Raw genomic sequence first — 18,264 nt, 5'->3', positions numbered from 1 at the left:
AGGAAAAGGGGGAGGCTTGCAAGCCGAAGAACACCATCCCAGCCGTGAAGCACAGGGGTGGCAGCATCATGTTACATTTACATTACATTTAAGTCATTTAGCAGACGCTCTTATCCAGAGCGACTTACAAATTGGTGCATTCATCTTATGATATCCAGTGGAACAACCACTTTACAATAGTGCATCTAACTCTTTTAAGGGGGGGGGGGGGGGGTTAGAAGGATTACTTTATCCTATCCTAGGTATTCCTTAAAGAGGTGGGGTTTCAGGTGTCTCCGGAAGGTGGTGATTGACTCCGCTGACCTGGCGTCGTGAGGGAGTTTGTTCCACCATTGGGGTGCCAGAGCAGCGAACAGTTTTGACTGGGCTGAGCGGGAACTGTACTTCCTCAGAGGTAGGGAGGCGAGCAGGCCAGAGGTGGATGAACGCAGTGCCCTTGTTTGGGTGTAGGGCCTGATCAGAGCCTGAAGGTACGGAGGTGCCGTTCCCCTCACAGCTCCGTAGGCAAGCACCATGGTCTTGTAGCGGATGCGAGCTTCAACTGGAAGCCAGTGGAGAGAGCGGAGGAGCGGGGTGACGTGAGAGAACTTGGGAAAGTTGAACACCAGACGGGCTGCGGCGTTCTGGATGAGTTGTAGGGGTTTAATGGCACAGGCAGGGAGCCCAGCCAACAGCGAGTTGCAGTAATCCAGACGGGAGATGACAAGTGCCTGGATTAGGACCTGCGCCGCTTCCTGCGTGAGGCAGGGTCGTACTCTGCGAATGTTGTAGAGCATGAACCTACAGGAACGGGTCACCGCCTTGATGTTAGTTGAGAACGACAGGGTGTTGTCCAGGATCACGCCAAGGTTCTTAGCACTCTGGGAGGAGGACACAATGGAGTTGTCAACCGTGATGGCGAGATCATGGGGGTGCTTTGCTGCAGGAGGGACTGGTGCACTTCACGAAATAGATGGCATCATGAGGGAGGGACATTGTGGATATTTTGAAGCAACATCTCAGGACATCAGTCAGGAAGTTAAAGCTTGGTCGCAAATGGGTCTTCCAAATGGGCAATGACCCCAAGCATACTTCCAAAGTTGTGGCAAAATGGCTTAAGGACAACAAAGTCAAGGTATTGGAGTGGCCATCACAATGCCCTGATCTCAATCCTATAGAAAATTTGTGGGCAGAACAGAAAAAGCGTGTGCGAGCAAGGAGGCCTACAAACCTGACTCAGTTACACCAGCTGTCAGGAGGAATGGGTCAAAATTCACCTAACTTATTGTGGGAAGCTTATGGAAGGCTACCCGAAACGTTGGACCCAAGTTAAACTATTTAAAGCAATGCTAGCAAATACTAATTGAGTGTATGTAAACTTCTGACCCACTGAGAATGTGATGAAAGAATTAAAAGCCTAAATAAATCATTCTGTCTACTATTATTCTGACATTTCATATTCTTAAAATAAAGTGGTGATCCTAACTGACCTATGACGGAATATTTACTAGGATTAAATGTCAGGAATTGTGAAAAACTGAGTTTAAATGCATTTGGCTAAGGTGTATGTAAACTTCCGACTTCAACTGTATATTGAGGGTCTGATTCTGATGACAGGATGATCGATGCGTGACTGCCATTTGACAGTTAAAAAATTATCCATAATGTCATCATGTAGACTAGCATACCCGCACAGCCTACCCGCACTGTATCTGCAAGCTGTTGGCTTGAGCGCACGTACCAAGACCAGAGTAGGCACATTATTATTAGAATTATTTTGCAAAACCTTTTTAGTAGAGCAGCTTTAATATTGCAGATAGAATCGACAATTTTTTATTTTTTTAAATACATTTTATCCCCTTTTCTCCCCAATTTTCGTGGTATCCAATCGCTAGTAATTACTATCTTGTCTCATCGCTACAACTCCCGTACGGGCTCGGGAGAGACGAAGGTCGAAAGCCATGCGTCCTCTGAGGCACAACCCAACCAAGCCGCACTGCTTCTTTAACACAGCGCGCCTCCAACCCGGAAGCCGCACCAATGTGTCGGAGGAAACACCGTGCACCTGGCCCCCTTGGTTAGCGCGCACTGCGCCCAGCCCGCCACAGGAGTCGCTGGAGCGCGATGAGACAAGGAAATCCCTACCGGCCAAACCCTCCCTAACCCGGACGACGCTAGCCCAATTGTGCGTCGCCCCACGGACCTCCCGGTCGCGGCCGGCTGCAACAGAGCCTGGGGGCGAACCCAGAGACTCTGGTGGCGCAGTTAGCACTGCGATGCAGTGCCCTAGACCACTGCGCCACCCGGGAGGCCCTAGAATCGACAATTTATCAATGTAATTGTCTGCCTAATTTCCATTCCCCCATATGTATTCTTTTGTAAATACACTGCTCAAAAAAATAAAGGGAACACTTAAACAACACAATGTAACTCCAAGTCAATCACACTTCTGTGAAATCAAACTGTCCACTTAGGAAGCAACACTGATTGACAATAAATTTCACATGCTGTTGTGCAAATGGAATAGACAAAAGGTGGAAATTATAGGCAATTAGCAAGACACCCCCAATAAAGGAGTGGTTCTGCAGGTGGTGACCACAGACCACTTCTCAGTTCCTATGCTTCCTGGCTGATGTTTTGGTCACTTTTGAATGCTGGCGGTGCTTTCACTCTAGTGGTAGCATGAGACGGAGTCTACAACCCACACAAGTGGCTCAGGTAGTGCAGCTCATCCAGGATGGCACATCAATGCGAGCTGTGGCAAGAAGGTTTGCTGTGTCTGTCAGCGTAGTGTCCAGAGAATGGAGGCGCTTCCAGGAGACAGGCCAGTACATCAGGAGACGTGGAGGAGGCCGTAGGAGGGCAACAACCCAGCAGCAGGACCGCTACCTCCGCCTTTGTGCAAGGAGGAGCAGGTGGAGCACTGCCAGAGCCCTGCAAAATGACCTCCAGCTGGCCACAAATGTGCATGTGTCTGCTCAAACGGTCAGAAACAGACTCTATGAGGGCCCGACGTCCACAGGTGGGGGTTGTGCTTACAGCCCAACACCGTGCAGGACGTTTGGCATTTGCCAGAGAACACCAAGATTGGCAAATTCACCACTGGCGCCCTGTGCTCTTCACAGATGAAAGCAGGTTCACACTGAGCACATGTGACAGACGTGACAGAGTCTGGAGACGCCGTGGAGAACGTTCTGCTGCCTGCAACATCCTCCAGCATGACCGGTTTGGCGGTGGGTCAGTCATGGTGTGGGGTGGCATTTATTTGGGGGTCCGCACAGCCCTCCATGTGCTCGCCAGAGGTAGCCTGACTGCCATTAGGTACCGAGATGAGATCCTCAGACCTCTTGTGAGACCATATGCTGGTGCGGTTGGCCCTGGGTTCCTCCTAATGCAAGACAATGCTAGACCTCATGTGGCTGGAGTGTGTCAGCAGTTCCTGCAAGAGGACGGCATTGATGCTATGGACTGGCCCGCCCGTTCCCCAGACCTGAATCCAATTGAGCACATCTGGGACATCATGTCTCGCTCCATCCACCAACGCCACGTTGCACCACAGACTGTCCAGGAGTTGGCAGATGCTTTAGTCCAGGTCTGGGAGGAGATCCCTCAGGAGACCATCCGCCACCTCATCAGGAGCATGCCCAGGCGTTGTAGGGAGGTCATACAGGCACATGGAGGCCACACACACCACTGAGCCTCATTTTGACTTGTTTTAAGGACATTACATCAAAGTTGGATCAGCCTGTATTGTGGTTTTCCACTTTAATTTTGAGTGTGACTCCAAATCCAGACCTCCATGGGTTGATACATTTGATTTCCATTGATAATTTTTGTGTGATTTTGTTGTCAGCACATTCAACTATGTAAAGAAAAAAGTATTTAATAAGAATATTTCATTCATTCAGATCTAGGATGTGTTATTTTAGTGTTCCCTTTATTTTTTGAGCAGTGTATATACACTACCATTCCCCAAAAAATTGTCCATTAAAATAACCTCAAATTGATCATAAATACAGTGTAGACATTGTTAATGTTGTAAATGACTGTTGTAGATGGAAACGTCTGATTTTTTATGGAATATCTACATAGGTGTATAGAAGCCCATTATCAGCAACCATCACTCCTGTGTTCCAATGGCACGTTATGTTAGCTAATCCAAGTTTATAATTTTAAAAGGCTAATTGATCATTAGAAAACCCTTTTGCAATTATGTTAGCAGAGTTGAAAACTTGTACTGATTTAAAGAAGCAATGAAACTGCCCTTCAGACTAGTTGAGTATCTGGAGCATCCGCATTTGTGGATTCGATTACAGGCTCAAAATGGCCAGAAACAAAGTACTTTCTTCTGAATCTCGTCAGTCTATTCTTGTTCTGAGAAATGAAGGCCATTCCATGTGAGAAATTGCCAATAAACTCAAGATCTTGTACAACAATGTGTACTACTCCCTTCACAGAACAGCGCAAACTGGCTCTGACCAGAATAGAGGAGTGGTAGGCCCCGGTGCACAACTGAGCAAGAGGACAAGTACATTGGGGCGGCAGGCAGGTAGCCTAGTGGTTAGAGCGTTGGGCCAGGAACCGAAAGGTTGCTAGATCGAATCCCCGAGCTGAGAAGGTAAAAATCTGTCGTTCTGCCGCTGAACACGGCACTTAGCCCACTGTTCCGTCATTGTAAATAAGAATTTGTTCTTACATGACTTGCCTAGTTAAATAAAGGTTTAAAAAAAAAAATGTAGTATCTAGTTTGAGGAACAGACGCCTCACAAGTCCTCAACTGGCAGCTTCATTAGCACCCCGAAACACAGGTCTGAACGTCAACAGTGAAGAGGCGACTCCGGGTTACCTCTTCACCAGTTCAGACAGTTCCTTACTTTCTCCGTATTCCACTTGCGTCTTCCATTTTTGCAGTAATGCTGCAATTAATTGGTTGTAATTTAGTTTCCATATGTTTTTTTTTAGCTGCGTGTGTGATTTAACTCCACCAACCCTATTTATGATATAATTAGACCGTTTTCACCATAATATTGGTTGTCATATTTGTTCTGTCTTTTCTGGTGGATTAAACTGAAATTGAAAGTAACTTTCTATGGTTTGTTTTAAAAATAGCAATATTTTGGAGATTATTTTTATAATAACTGAACGTTTTGCTATTTAACGCAACAGTTTTGGTGAAAAGAAATCTAGGTTAGAGTTAAATGTGATGGAAGCACATTGGACTTTAGATTTTTGTTTGGTACATGAAAAGTTAAGCAAAAAAAGAACATTTTGTGTACACTGTCATTTGGTGGAAACACACTGGTGGGGAAAATGAACATATTTTTTAATATTCACAAGTCTGTTGCCAATTGGATGGTTATCTAGCTACACAGATTGTTGGTTTGTGAGCTGCTGTTCTTCAGAACTGGGCATGTAAGGAGATATTTACTCAGGCTTTTGCTTGTCTCAGATATTATATACATCTTTTTGTGTGTTATGAATGAAAATAATTCCAGCAGAAATTAAACAGTAACCATTAAGTGACTTTAGCCTAATTTCAGCAGTGCCAGTTCATTAACATAAAAACACTCACTATGCTGATCTCATGCCAGAATGTAGTTACTACACACATTTTTCACTCTCAGAGAGACTAATAACATTTGGACAGGCTCTCATTCACTAGTGATGGTGGGGGGGGATCGATAGTTACATACCACAATATTATTTTGGGCGATATTATACTGAAAAAATATATAAACGCAACATGTAAAGTGTTGGTCCCATGTTTTATGAGCTGAAATAAAATATCTCTGAAATTTTCCATATGAACCAAATGTGTATTTCTCTCAAATTTTGTGCAGAAATTTGTTTACATCCCTGTTAGTGAGCATTTCTCCTTTGCCAAGATAATCCATCCACCTGACAGGTGTGGCATACCAAGAAGCTGATTAAACAGCATGATCATTACACAGGTGCACCTTGTGTTGGACAATAAAATGCCACTCTAAAATGTGCAGTTTTGTCAAACAACACATTACCACCGATGTCTCAAGTTGAGGGAGCATGCAATTGGCATGCTGACTGGAGGAATGTCTACCAGAGCTCTTGCCAGATAATTGAATGTTAATTTCTCTGCCACAATTAGCCTCCAACGTCGTTTTAGAGAATTTGGCAGTACATCCAACCGGCCTCACAACCGCAGACCACACACAACCTCTCCAGCCCAGGACCTCCACATGTGGCTTCTTTGCCGGCGGGATCATCTGAGACCAGCCACCCGGACAGCTGATGTATCGGTGGGTTTGCACAACTAAGGCTGTGTCGGTCATGACAGCCGGTGATTTTCAAGCAATTAACTGTCGGTCTCACGGTAATTGACTGTTAATTAACATAAAGACATTTAGTATCTCCTGCTTCCACACATAGCCTACAAGCCACTGATGCAGACCTTTGGAACATCTACATTTTAAAAAGTCTAATAAATCCATATAATAGCCTACACCGTCACAATAAATCAATAATTTATTTTAGACTGGTCTAAAGAAGCATGATATGAAAAAAATGTAGTCTGTTTCAGCAGAACAGAATTGCTAGTTGCTAGTTGCCCTGATCTGGCTATGCCAAATGGCTGTGGACTACACTATCTAATTTAGCAGACAAGATTTGCTTAGAATTCCGGGACATTATTTTATAGTATGAAGAATACAATTGAACAAAGTGGAAATAAAATGATTTCAGAGTGCGCACATGCGGCCACATGCGGCTATTCTGTGTTGACCGGTTAATAAAGAAATGTACTCCTATATGCTTAATTTAGAGTTATTAATGTAACTTTTGTTGTTCTACAAACGTTGGGCTATATGTTTTGATATTTAATACATTGTAAGGCTGCATGATGCGACGCTAATGATGATTTTGAAAAAAATCGCTTGAAAGGCATGAGCTCTGCTTTGTTTTTTGCGCAGGTTGTACACACTTCATCAGTCTCTCATTCACAATTTGACAAGCACTTGATAATGCCTCGAATTTCACGGCGGCATCCCCTTTGTGTGGCTGAAATGCATTTTGGTCTGGAGTGCTGCGATGTGCCCTTCTCCCTGAGTGCTGCGCGCTCCTAGCACCTCTCACTCACATGGCTCCCCATCACGTGATCGGGTCTTTCATACAGGCTACAAGTGAAGACAGACACATCGTGGATGCAACTGCGCGGAACCTTTTCCAATTCTGAGGTGCATATTGAAGATATTAGAAGACAGTCCACATTTACTTTTCGTCAGCCAACAAAATGAGTAGGCCTAACGAACAGCAAAAGCACTAGCCTATGTCAACCTACTATCCCCCATAGTACAAAAGTTGACCAATTCTCTGCAAGAAATAAATATTCCAAACATAGTCTGGGACAGTTGTGAGATGCAATAGATCTCAAATTAATACCTTTTTTACGCAATATGGCTGACGCAACAGATCAGAACGTTTAGCTTAAAATGTTAGCCTAATAGTTAATTATTTCTTCCATTATAAGCGCAGCAATGCACACATGGTAGTAGGTTATAAGCGCAAATGTTCCATTTAGTGGGAAAATACCATTATCATAAGTGACCGCAAAGGCGATTATGCATGCTTTTATTATTAAGATGCATTTTTATGGAGAAAATTATTTTCCCCAAACTTGAAACTCACACGCTGCTTAAGGCTCTACACACCTTGTAAAGCGGATTAATGTGCTTCATTTTAATAAGTTATTTGGCCGCTTTAGTTGCGATAGAAACCTTATCTAAACATATAGGCCAATGGGCTAGGCTACATGAGTTGTGCGACTGATTCGAAAAAGTCGGCAAAAAAAGGAATTGTTTCTTGCCTTATGCTGGGCATCATTCACAAGTGATAGGCTAATATTGTTACCCATCAGACTATTCTTGATTTAATCTTGTTTTTACATATACTAAATAATATATGTGTGAAATTTGTTTTGATTTAGAATGGACCATTATGCACCTGTCTCGAAACGGGGCAGCGGGAAAAATACATGTAATCTATGCACTTAAATAGCAAATGGAGGACGCCTTTCCGTGGTTCATTTTCATGCCAGGCAGGTTGGATATACTCCTGTTGTAAATATAACCGATGTGCTAAATATTACGAAAGTTGAGAAATAAATATAGTAGGCCGGGCCTATGATGGGATCCTCTTCTCTTTAATATCGACCATCACTTCTCGCGCAGTTGCATAGCCTATAGAAATGTTGCGCAACATGAGCTCATGGGCTCTCATGAAGTGTTTGATTAGATTTTGATTACGTTTGCATTGATGTCAGAGTGATTAGAGGGACAATAGAGTGCTTGAGTACCAGGCAGTTAGCAAGTTTGGTAGGCTACTAATGACCATCACTTGGAGAAGCCTAATTACTGTGACTAAACGGTCACTTGGAATTGAACTGCCTTCATGACTCATGACTGCCGGTGTGGCGATGATACGGGACACCGCAACAGCCCTATGCACGGCCAAATAATTTCTGCGCAAACGGTCAGAAACCGTCTCGGAGAAGCTCACCTGCGTGCTCGTCATCTTCACCAGGCTCTTGACCAGACTGCAGTATGTTGTTGTAACTGATTTCAGTGGGGAAATGCTCACCTTTTGATGGCCACTGGCGCATTGGAGAATTGTACCGGGCAAATGGCAGACGGCGTGTATGGAGTTGCGTGGGCTAACATCATAATGCAATGAAATCGTAGTATGGAATCCTAATACGTATAGAATGGCAATACACATCGTGTCAGCACCTACGTATCAGGATGATATGATTAGGCCCCCTCCATCCTCTCCATCTTGTCAGCTAGCTCTGTCACTCCACAGTGGCTGGTGTTTGTATGCTGAGCACTCTCCCGCCCTCTCGTTTATCATTGTTGTAGGTGTTATTGGCCGTGTTAGCCAGCTGCACGCGCAGCACCATGGGAACAGGGTGAGCGACGACGGCAAGGCAAATGGCTCATCTACTCCAGCTTTGGGAGTGTCTCTCTTTGGTGTGTGTGTGTTTGGAGGGTGGAGGTCACTGAAGTATCTTGTGTGGGTTTACATTATGAGGGGGAAGGAGGTGTTGTTGCTGTACAGGAACAGCTGAGCTCGCTCGCTCTCGCTCATGTGTGACAGACAGATAGGCAGGCAAGCTGTCAGAGGAGCACCTGCGAATCTTAATCACCCCGTCGCCATCATTTACGCCTTGACACGACACCAAGCCCCCTCCACACTGCCCCATCCCTCTCTCCACTGCCCCCTCCACCAGCACGGGCACCCCTCCATCAGACTCCCACTGACTGCCTGTCATACCTCGGCTCTCTGCTCTGCCTCCAGCTAACGCAGCAGCGTATGAGAGCCTACCTGCATATTAATCTGTTACAGGACTGAGACTGCTGCTATAGCCCAGCATATCTATTTTACAGAGGGCTCCTTTTCATTGGATTTGTTCACTCTTTCTTCCACCAAGGCTTTCTCTTTAGTGTCTCCCTGCTCCTTTAGTTACCAGGCTAGTAGGACAGGAGTGGATGTGGAAGACAATGTGATTTGGTGCAGTGCTAAATCACATTTGTGTTGAGGAATGGGTGAGTTAACGTGTGGCGTGCGTCACCGATGTGGAAGGAGAGAGAGGCAGGCAGGCACAGACAGACAGACATGGGCTCCCATTTAGCCAAGTGATCATCCGAGTGGCGATGTTGAGAAAAGCTGCTGCTGCTGCTCGCTTGACTGAATACGTATGATGACAAATGGCTCTGAAAGCTAGCACCCTCACCCTGTTCTGCTGCGTATAAAAGGTGTATGTGATTTGAGAGGTGCGATCCAGTTTGAGTAGGAGTTGTCTTTAACCCACCCTCTTGTTTTCCTCTCCCGACCTCCCTCCCCATTGACTCTTTCTTTCTTTCATTGTCCTGCTCGCTGATTTGAGTGCAGAGCAGTTCTCTGCCTCTCTCCCTTTGTGTGTCTTCTGTGTGTATTGTTCAGTGTGTAAACCTTGGTAATACATAGAGCAGTGTGGGTGTGTGAAGTGAAGAACGACGGAAGCATAGTAGTGTTGCAGGATGTGATTGGTAGTGTGCGCGCGTGTGTTTTTCGGGATAGAGCTGAGAGTTCGGGGCCGCTGGTCTCCTTACGAGCGAGCTCTCTGCTGTTCATCCACTCAGACAATCACTCATCTGGGGGAGATTAAAACGCTGCACCCTGGGAAACATGTCCTTTTTTCCCCCCATCTCTCTTCTTTCCCCTCCCTTACTCTGTCTCTAACCCTCTGCTCTTTTATTGTCACGCTCGCTCGCTCTCTCTCTCATTCCCTCTCCCTCCCTGGGCTAGAGAGAGAAAGGCAGGCAGGCGGGCTTTGATATTCTGCTCTCATACCTGTGCTGGAGTCACATGGTAGTGCCCGAGTCTTCCTGCCTGTTTTTCTAATATGGCTTTTTCCCCTCCTCACCTCCACCGCAGCATTCAGTTTGGGCAGTTGTTTTTTCCCCCTCTTGCTGCCTGCTGTCGCTCCGGTCCTCCGTTCTCACGACGCACCGCTGGTGTGCGATGTATGTTTATGTCGGCAGCATGCCGCGGAGCCAGAGAGTGCTAGCGGGCAGCAGTGGCGGCAGCGCTAGTCCTGGTGTTAGCAGCGGCGGTCTGTGTCTGTCCCTGCCTGAGCTCAGCTACTGTCTCTGTTTCCCCTGTACAGTGCTGCTCCAGCATGGAGCCGACCCCAACATTCGCAACACCGACGGCAAGAGTGCCCTGGACCTTGCCGACCCATCCGCCAAGGCTGTGCTCACTGGTAAGTGATGAGCGATTATTATGTATTTTTTTAAATGTTATTTTACCTCTTCCTCCCTCTTTCTTTCTCTCAGGTTACCTCTATCACTCTTAAGTCTCTCTACCTCCACGGCACTCTTTCTCTCTACCTCTCTCACGCTCTCTACCTCTACCACTCTATCTCTCTTTGTATCTACCAGTCTTTCTCTTTGTGTCTACATACCTTCACCTCTAGCAGTCTCTCTACCCCTCGCTCTCGCTACCTACGTACCTGACCTCTTGCGCCTCACCTCTACTTCCACCTCTCTCTCGCTCTTTCCCAGAGATAAGTTGTCGAACTGCGAATGATCCTCCACGTGTATCCACACTACTCTATCCTTCATCCTCTTCCATGGTCTTATCTGTTGATTTTGTGTGTGAGTCGGTTGTGTGATTCTCTCCTTTCAGCAGTCAGACAAATCCATAATTAGGCTGTTCCGTTGTGTTTCTGTTCTTTCACGCTCTCTCTGTTCACGCGGTTTCATCATATTCCCTGGCTGGTAGATAAATTAAAGAGCGATACAGAGCGGAGAACTGTCCTAAAAGGCTATCCCACCCACCTTGTAAACATAAATCACAGAGAGGATGTTATTTGTCTGGAATTTTTTGTATGTGATGCAAACGTGAACTGATTTTGATAACAGTATTCAACAATAAAACATTCACATGATACGAGAGCAGACAGGACTATTACACACTCAGAAAGCGTTTAGTACGTTGGAGTGTGGCACGCAAGAAGAGCAACCCACTGTTTACTGTTGCCTATTTGTCCTCTGTTGCTGAGTATGACCGTGACACAAACTTCAGCTTATTGATTGCTGTGTGTAGACCGCAGTATTAAGCCGTGCGTGTGTGTTTACATTTCTTGGAGATGAATGTATAATGATGCTGATACAACATCTTAATTATACCACCTGCTAGGACTTTCCTTTTGAGACACTGTCGGTGAACTGATGTGATCCAGGTAGAAAATGACCATCACTGTCACACTAAACTCTGGCCTTGTAGTATCATGACCCGGCTATCAACAATCACCAGACGACTTTCATGGTTTGAGAAAGAGCAGCCGAGAGGACTGTACTGTCTGTATAAATAGTGTAGCAGCGAGAGAGGAGAACCCCTCCAGTCACTGGAGTACTCCAGATAATTGTTACATATCGACTTTTCTTATCTCTCTCTGCACTTTGCGCCAGCACTCCGTCCGACCCTCATGCTGCTCAAGGCCTCGACTCTCTCTCCCAGAGCAAAGCTAACAGTGTTCACACACATACTAGGGAAGGGGGTTTAAAACAATTTTACTATTCAAATAGTATCATGAATTTTTGCACTAAATCTGGATATTCTAAATACATGATTTTTTAAAAATTAAACAGTTTGTTTTGTTACATTTTTTTTTTTTTTTTTACCTGATCACTGCTGCGTGAGGGAGAGAGGCTGGTACTCTATTGCTGTAAAGGGGCTTGGAGCGAGCAGACGGAGGGAGACGGAGTGTCACAGTAGCCACTAGCCACAGCAACTAGGCTACAGCCAAGACAAGCTAACTTGTAGCAGCCACAATGTTATTTATCATCACATATAACAGTGCCTGTCTTGACTGAAGTAGCCTAGAGAAAGGCTGGACAATAGAACTAGAGGTCAGCCGATTATGATTTTCCAACGCCGATACCGATTATTGGAGGACCAACAAAAGCCGATACCGATTTATTTTTATTTCTAATAATAACAATTACAATAATACTGAATGAACACTTTTCTTTTACCTCAATATAATGCATCAATAAAATCATTTTAGCCTCAAATAAATAATGAAACATGTTCAATTTGGTTTAAATAATGAAAAAAACAAAGTGTTGGAAAAGATAGTAAAAGTACAATATGTGCCATATAAGAAAGCTAATGTTTAAGTTCCTTGCTCAGAACATGAGAACACATGAAAGCTGGTGATTCCTATTTAAGTCTTCAATATTCCCAGGTAAGAAGTTTTAGGTTGTAGTTATTATATGAATTATAGAACTATTTCTCTCTCTACCATTTGTATTTCATATACCTTTGACTATTGGATGTTCTTATAGGCACTTTAGTATTGCCAGTGTAACAGTATAGCTTCCGTCCCTCTCCTCGCTCCTACTTGGGCTCGAACCAGGAACACATCGACAACAGCCACCCTCGAAGCATCGTTACCCATCGCTCCACAAAAGCCGCGGCCCTTGCAGAGCAAGGGGAACAACTACTCCCAAGTCTCAGAGCGAGTGACGTCACCGATTGAAACGCTATTAGCCCGCACCCCGCTAACTAGCTAGCCATTTCACATCGGTTACACCAGTCTAATCTCAGGAATTGATTGGAGTCAAAAACAGCTCAATGCTTGAAGCATTGCGAAGAGCTGCTGGCAAACGCACGAAAGTGCTGTTTGAATGAATGCTTACGAGCCTGCTGCTGCCTACCACCGCTCAGTCAGACTGCTCTATCAAATATCAAATCATAGACTTAATTATAACATAACACACAGAAATACGAGCCTTTGGTCATTGATATGGTCGAATCCGGAAACTATCATTTCGAAAACAAAACGTTTATTCTTTCAGTGAAATACGGAACCATTCCATATTTTATCTAATGGATGGCATCCCTAAGTCTAGATATTGCTGTCACATTGCACAACCTTCAATGTTATGTCATAATTATGTACAATTATGGCAAATTAATTACGGTCTTTGTTAGGAATAAATAGACTTCACACAGTTCGCAGCGAGCCAGCGGCCCAAACTGCTGCATATACCCAGACTCCTTGCACGGAACGCAAGAGAAGTGACACAATTTCCCTAATTATAAGAAATTCATGTTAGCAGGAAATATTAACTAAATATGCAGGTTAAAAAATATATATTTGTGTATTGATTTTAAAGAAAGGCATTGGTGTTTAGGTTTGGTGCAACGACAGTGCTAAATCATCACCCGTTTGGCAAAGTAGGCTGTGATTCGATGAGAAATTAACAGGCACCGCATCGATTATATGCAACATAGGACACGCTACATAAACTAGTAATATCATCAACCATGTGTAGTTAACTAGTGATTATGTTCAGATTGATTGTTTTTTATAAGATAAGTTTAATGCTAGCTAGCAACTTACCATGGCTTCTTGCTGCCTTCGCGTAACAGGTAGTCAGCCTGCCATGCAGGCTCCTTGTGGAGTGCAATGTAAGGCAGGTGGTTAGAGCGTTGGACTAGTAACCGGAAGGTTGCAAAAACAAATTCCCAAGCTGACAAGGTAAAAATCTGTCATTCTGCCCCTGAACAAGGCAGTTAACCCACCGTTACTAGGCCTTCATTGAAAATAAGAATGTGTTAACTGACTTGCCGTCTTTAAATAAAGGTGTAAAAAACCCCCGACTAAATTGGTGTCCAAAAATACAGATTGCCGATTGTTATGAAAACTTGAAAACGGCCCTAATTAAACAGCCATTCCGATTAATTTGTCGACCTCTAAATAGAACGAGTTAAAATTCACCCAAGTCTGAAAAACAGCAAAAGAACATTGGCTAAGCTGGAACACTAGCACGAGCCCATAGCAAATGAATGGAATCGAATGTTCGCCGAGCCTGTTTTGATTGATACTTAGAATTTTATTTCGCCTATAATGCACAAAACAATGTATCTCTTTTTATTTTACCACTACAATCTGTTCGTCGGACAAAACTGGAAAAAAACAACTTGTGTAGTAAGTAAACATCTGCACCTTGATGGTGTCAACTGTGCTTATGTCTGCGTAATGAAAGTAGGGAAAAAATGAAAACATCAAATTTTATTTGTCACATACACATGGTTAGCAGATGTTAATGCGAGTGTAGCGAAATGCTTGTGCTTCTAGTTCCAACAATGCAGTAATAACCAACAAGTAATCTAACCTAACAATTCCACAACTACTACCTTATACACACACGTGTAAAGGAATAAAGAATATGTACATAAAGATATATGAATGAGTGATTGTACAGAACGGCATAGGCAAGATGCAGTAGATGGGATGATACAGTATATACATATGAGATGAGTAATGTAGGGTATGTAAACTTCTATTTCTATTCTAGTGATCGATGACAAAAGAGCTCGCTGCCCAGACATACATAATTACAAAGAGGAGGTTCTCCTCATTGAAATGGTGCCCGACTTGAAAAAATCTAAATTTACACATGGTGAGATATTTGGCGAAATAGACCGGCATGCCTCTCCATAGGAAAACAATGGGGGGAGCTCAGCGTTCCAAGACCAAAAAGTATTTTGGGGCTAGCATTTGATGACAACCAAGCTCGCTGCCCAGATCTACATAATTAGAAAGAGGAGATTATTTTGATTTAAATGACGTCCGACCAGAAGACAATCTAAATATACACATTGCAAGATATTTGACGAAATAGACCGACATGCCTATATGTCCCCTACAGGAATCAATAGGACAGAGTTCTATCAGAGTTCCATGAGTCATTTTTTTGTTTACATTTTAACTTCTAACAACGTGAGCAGGTCTCGTTGCCAACAATAGACAAAAAACAATAAGCTGGGAATAGAACGTTCGGAAGGCGAGTTGGTGCCATGGTGCTCAATAGAACTAATAGGCAGGGTGAAAAATGACCCAAAAGAAGGCCTGTTTTTTCGTGATTACTTCAAAACGACGACAAGCAGCTTGGAAATATGGTCATATTATTAAAGTGGGCTCCACGGCGGATGCGATGAACTAGCTTTTATCAGAAGAAAGCATTGTTTAAAATGTCATCTGTCCAGCCTGCTAGCTAAGCTAGGATAATTGAGGCTACCTCCCCAAACCCATTCAGATAAAACAACAATCTACCTTTTGGTTGCTCGTTGTGGCCTACTACTTCTCAATTCACTAACATTTTAATTCTGTAACTTTATTCCATCTTGTTTTGCGTTAGTGAACTCTCACTCCACTTGCTACACATTGAGCCTCTTTGCCACTTTTTTTGGCTAACAAAAACAACAAGCTACACGTGTTAAAATAGGCATTTTTTATCGCAAAAATATATACTCACACAAGTATTCGAATACTAATGTTAATTTGGATATTAGAATAAACGCCACCCTTGTTATTCTATCCTCATGGGGACCTACATTTGATTTCTACTCAAAATCCTTTTCCCCTGACTTAAACCCAATCCCCAACCCTAATTGTAACCCTAAACCTAACCCCTAAGCTTAAAATCGCTGTTGTCCTCGCGGGGATGTGGGAAATGTCCCCACGAGGGAGATTTTTCCTTGTTTTACTATCCTTGTGGTGACTTTTGGGGATTTCAGGTGCCCACGAGTACAGAAGAACAAGACACCCACGCAGTTTCTCTCTCTGAGATAGAGAAACTATAGGACTGTTATCTTGAAAAGGAGATTCCACTGACACTTAGTTTTGTCTCCTCGCCTGGCACAATCTTCTCCTTGTAATATAGAGCTCAGTTCTAATGTCACGAGTGGAGACGAGACCGACAACATTTTGAGGAGTCCGTCTTTTTTCCTCTGCAATATTTTTGCCAGATTGGATCGATATGGATGTTCTTTATGCAGACCATCAAAAACTCTTTCAATGGCACTTCAATGAAACAAGGGGAGAATAGAACAGAGGCACTGCATGTGGGTTGAATGTCTTCTTTTTATTCAGCACTTAGCTTAGACATTGGAATACGTTTATAATAATGTAGAAACCAAGGACACGTCGTACAAAAATTATACTTGATTGCAATAGATTGTCAAATCATTCGCTGAAACCTATTTGCAGGGCTCTTACGAGGCTTTTCCCATTCATAGCAGGATAATGTTGTGCTTTCTCAGTTGGCCTACCTAAAAGGAGTGGACTTTGTATTGTGCTGACTGTGTTACATAAACAATCCCCCTCAAGGTTAGTCTTGAACAGAGGACCAAGCAGAGGCTCAATGATCCTGGTGTTGCTCTGGCTGTGTTATACATCCTCTGGGTTTTAGCTCATACAGTAGTAACAGGACTGATGTCTCGAGGAAAAAGCCCAAGCCTTTGGCTGTGAAAAGGCACAAAGCGACACACCATAACCATCTCACCGTAAGAACTGTGTTAGAGGCCATGGGCTAGGTTTTGTTCCAAACTTACCCCATGGACAAGAGCACAGTGTAATCATGCGATATCTGGTATGTTCTACCAGTTATCTATGTCTGTGATATGAGGTAAGTTACATGCAATCTATATAGATCTGTCATATGAAGTAAGCTAGACGTACTGTGTATACACAGTAATAACAGCCAATATAATTCTATGAACTTATGATTGACTATTGCGGTCTAGGAACCGTCAAAGACTCTGACGTTCGTGTACCAACCTAGAGTAAACTGACTCCTCTCATCCACAGGACTGTACATCATACTCTACTCTGGTCTAGCTTGTTTTACATTGACATGTTGTTTTCTAGAGGGCACCAGATGAGAAATGGTATCTTCTTTTAAAGATGCCACGCCTGGGAGTCCACACCGTACTTCAAAACACTGTGGCACGTTGCGTTACTGTTAGCCCCTGTCTGTAGTGTACTCCTAGTTGCAGGCTGCATTTTGGATGGATTTAGAGCTGTTATTCAGTTCTTCTACCTCAGTGCGAACAGCGAGTACACTGTTTGATTAAAGATTATATTGACCTATAAACTACCCGGGTGACGGGGAACAAATATCCTGTAGCGATGATAAATTTAGATCTACGCCGTTCCAGCAAAGCTTGAAGTGTTGCCACGGTTCCTGAGCGGAGAATATATCCCTACATGTAATCCGTAACTAACTGCTACGAAAATGCATTTTCAAATCCCGGCTAGAAGTAATTTAGTGTTACGGACGACACCCGGGGTTAGTCTTTTGTTGGATCCTCAAAGCTTGCATTAAAGAAATCTCCTTATAACACAGCTTGATACATGCTGCTCCACGTCGTCCTCCACACACAGATGAATCGCTGTTGAATTATTGACTTTTTCCAGATGACTTGAAATTAAATTTGCTGTACTCTGCGTATGAAAAGGATCATGTAATGTTGTTTCACACATCTCATCTTGTGATGGAAAAATGCAAGGCATGTTGAGAGGCCCCAGTATGATGAGTAGGATGTTCTTTCGGCCCCGGGGAGGGGGGAAGATGGTCCCCAATATGATGGGAGACCTCTCCAACAGAACACAATGACATGCAGATAAGATGGAGGAACATTTATGCAGATTGTACATGCTGAAGCAAGTCGACATTGCACCCATTTAGTATCGAGTGCTTATTTGGATGTCATTTTGGCTGTATTGTCTTTGCAACTCTACAAATGAAAGACACAGATCGAGCTGGATCGAGTGGTCTGTGCGTGATTTGAGTCTGACGTTTAACCCCAGAAGCACCTGTAGCGCTACCCCCTATGCGAGGTAGATGTAGATTTTGATAGGAGTGCCAGAACCTGAGCAAGAGGAGTAAGATGCTGTGTGGGCACTCCCTTTCTCTT

The 18,264-nt window shown here is 43.8% G+C and overlaps 1 protein-coding gene across 2 annotated transcripts in view; it reads left to right on the top strand.

Annotated features, from left to right (window-relative positions):
- Positions 1-18,264, top strand: part of LOC129818704 (poly [ADP-ribose] polymerase tankyrase-1) — a 107,051-nt gene that overhangs the window by 6,317 nt on the left and 82,470 nt on the right. For both annotated transcript variants that reach the window (XM_055874858.1, XM_055874857.1), the window contains exon 3: positions 10,658-10,753. In XM_055874858.1, the coding sequence (XP_055730833.1) occupies positions 10,658-10,753 (96 nt within the window). The remainder of the gene's footprint in view (positions 1-10,657; positions 10,754-18,264) is intronic.

Source organism: Salvelinus fontinalis, chromosome 21, assembly GCF_029448725.1.
Source record: "Salvelinus fontinalis isolate EN_2023a chromosome 21, ASM2944872v1, whole genome shotgun sequence".
NCBI lineage: Eukaryota > Metazoa > Chordata > Actinopteri > Salmoniformes > Salmonidae > Salvelinus > Salvelinus fontinalis.
The sequence above is the reverse complement of the archived record's forward strand: the minus strand, read 5'-3'. Positions and strand labels throughout refer to the sequence as shown.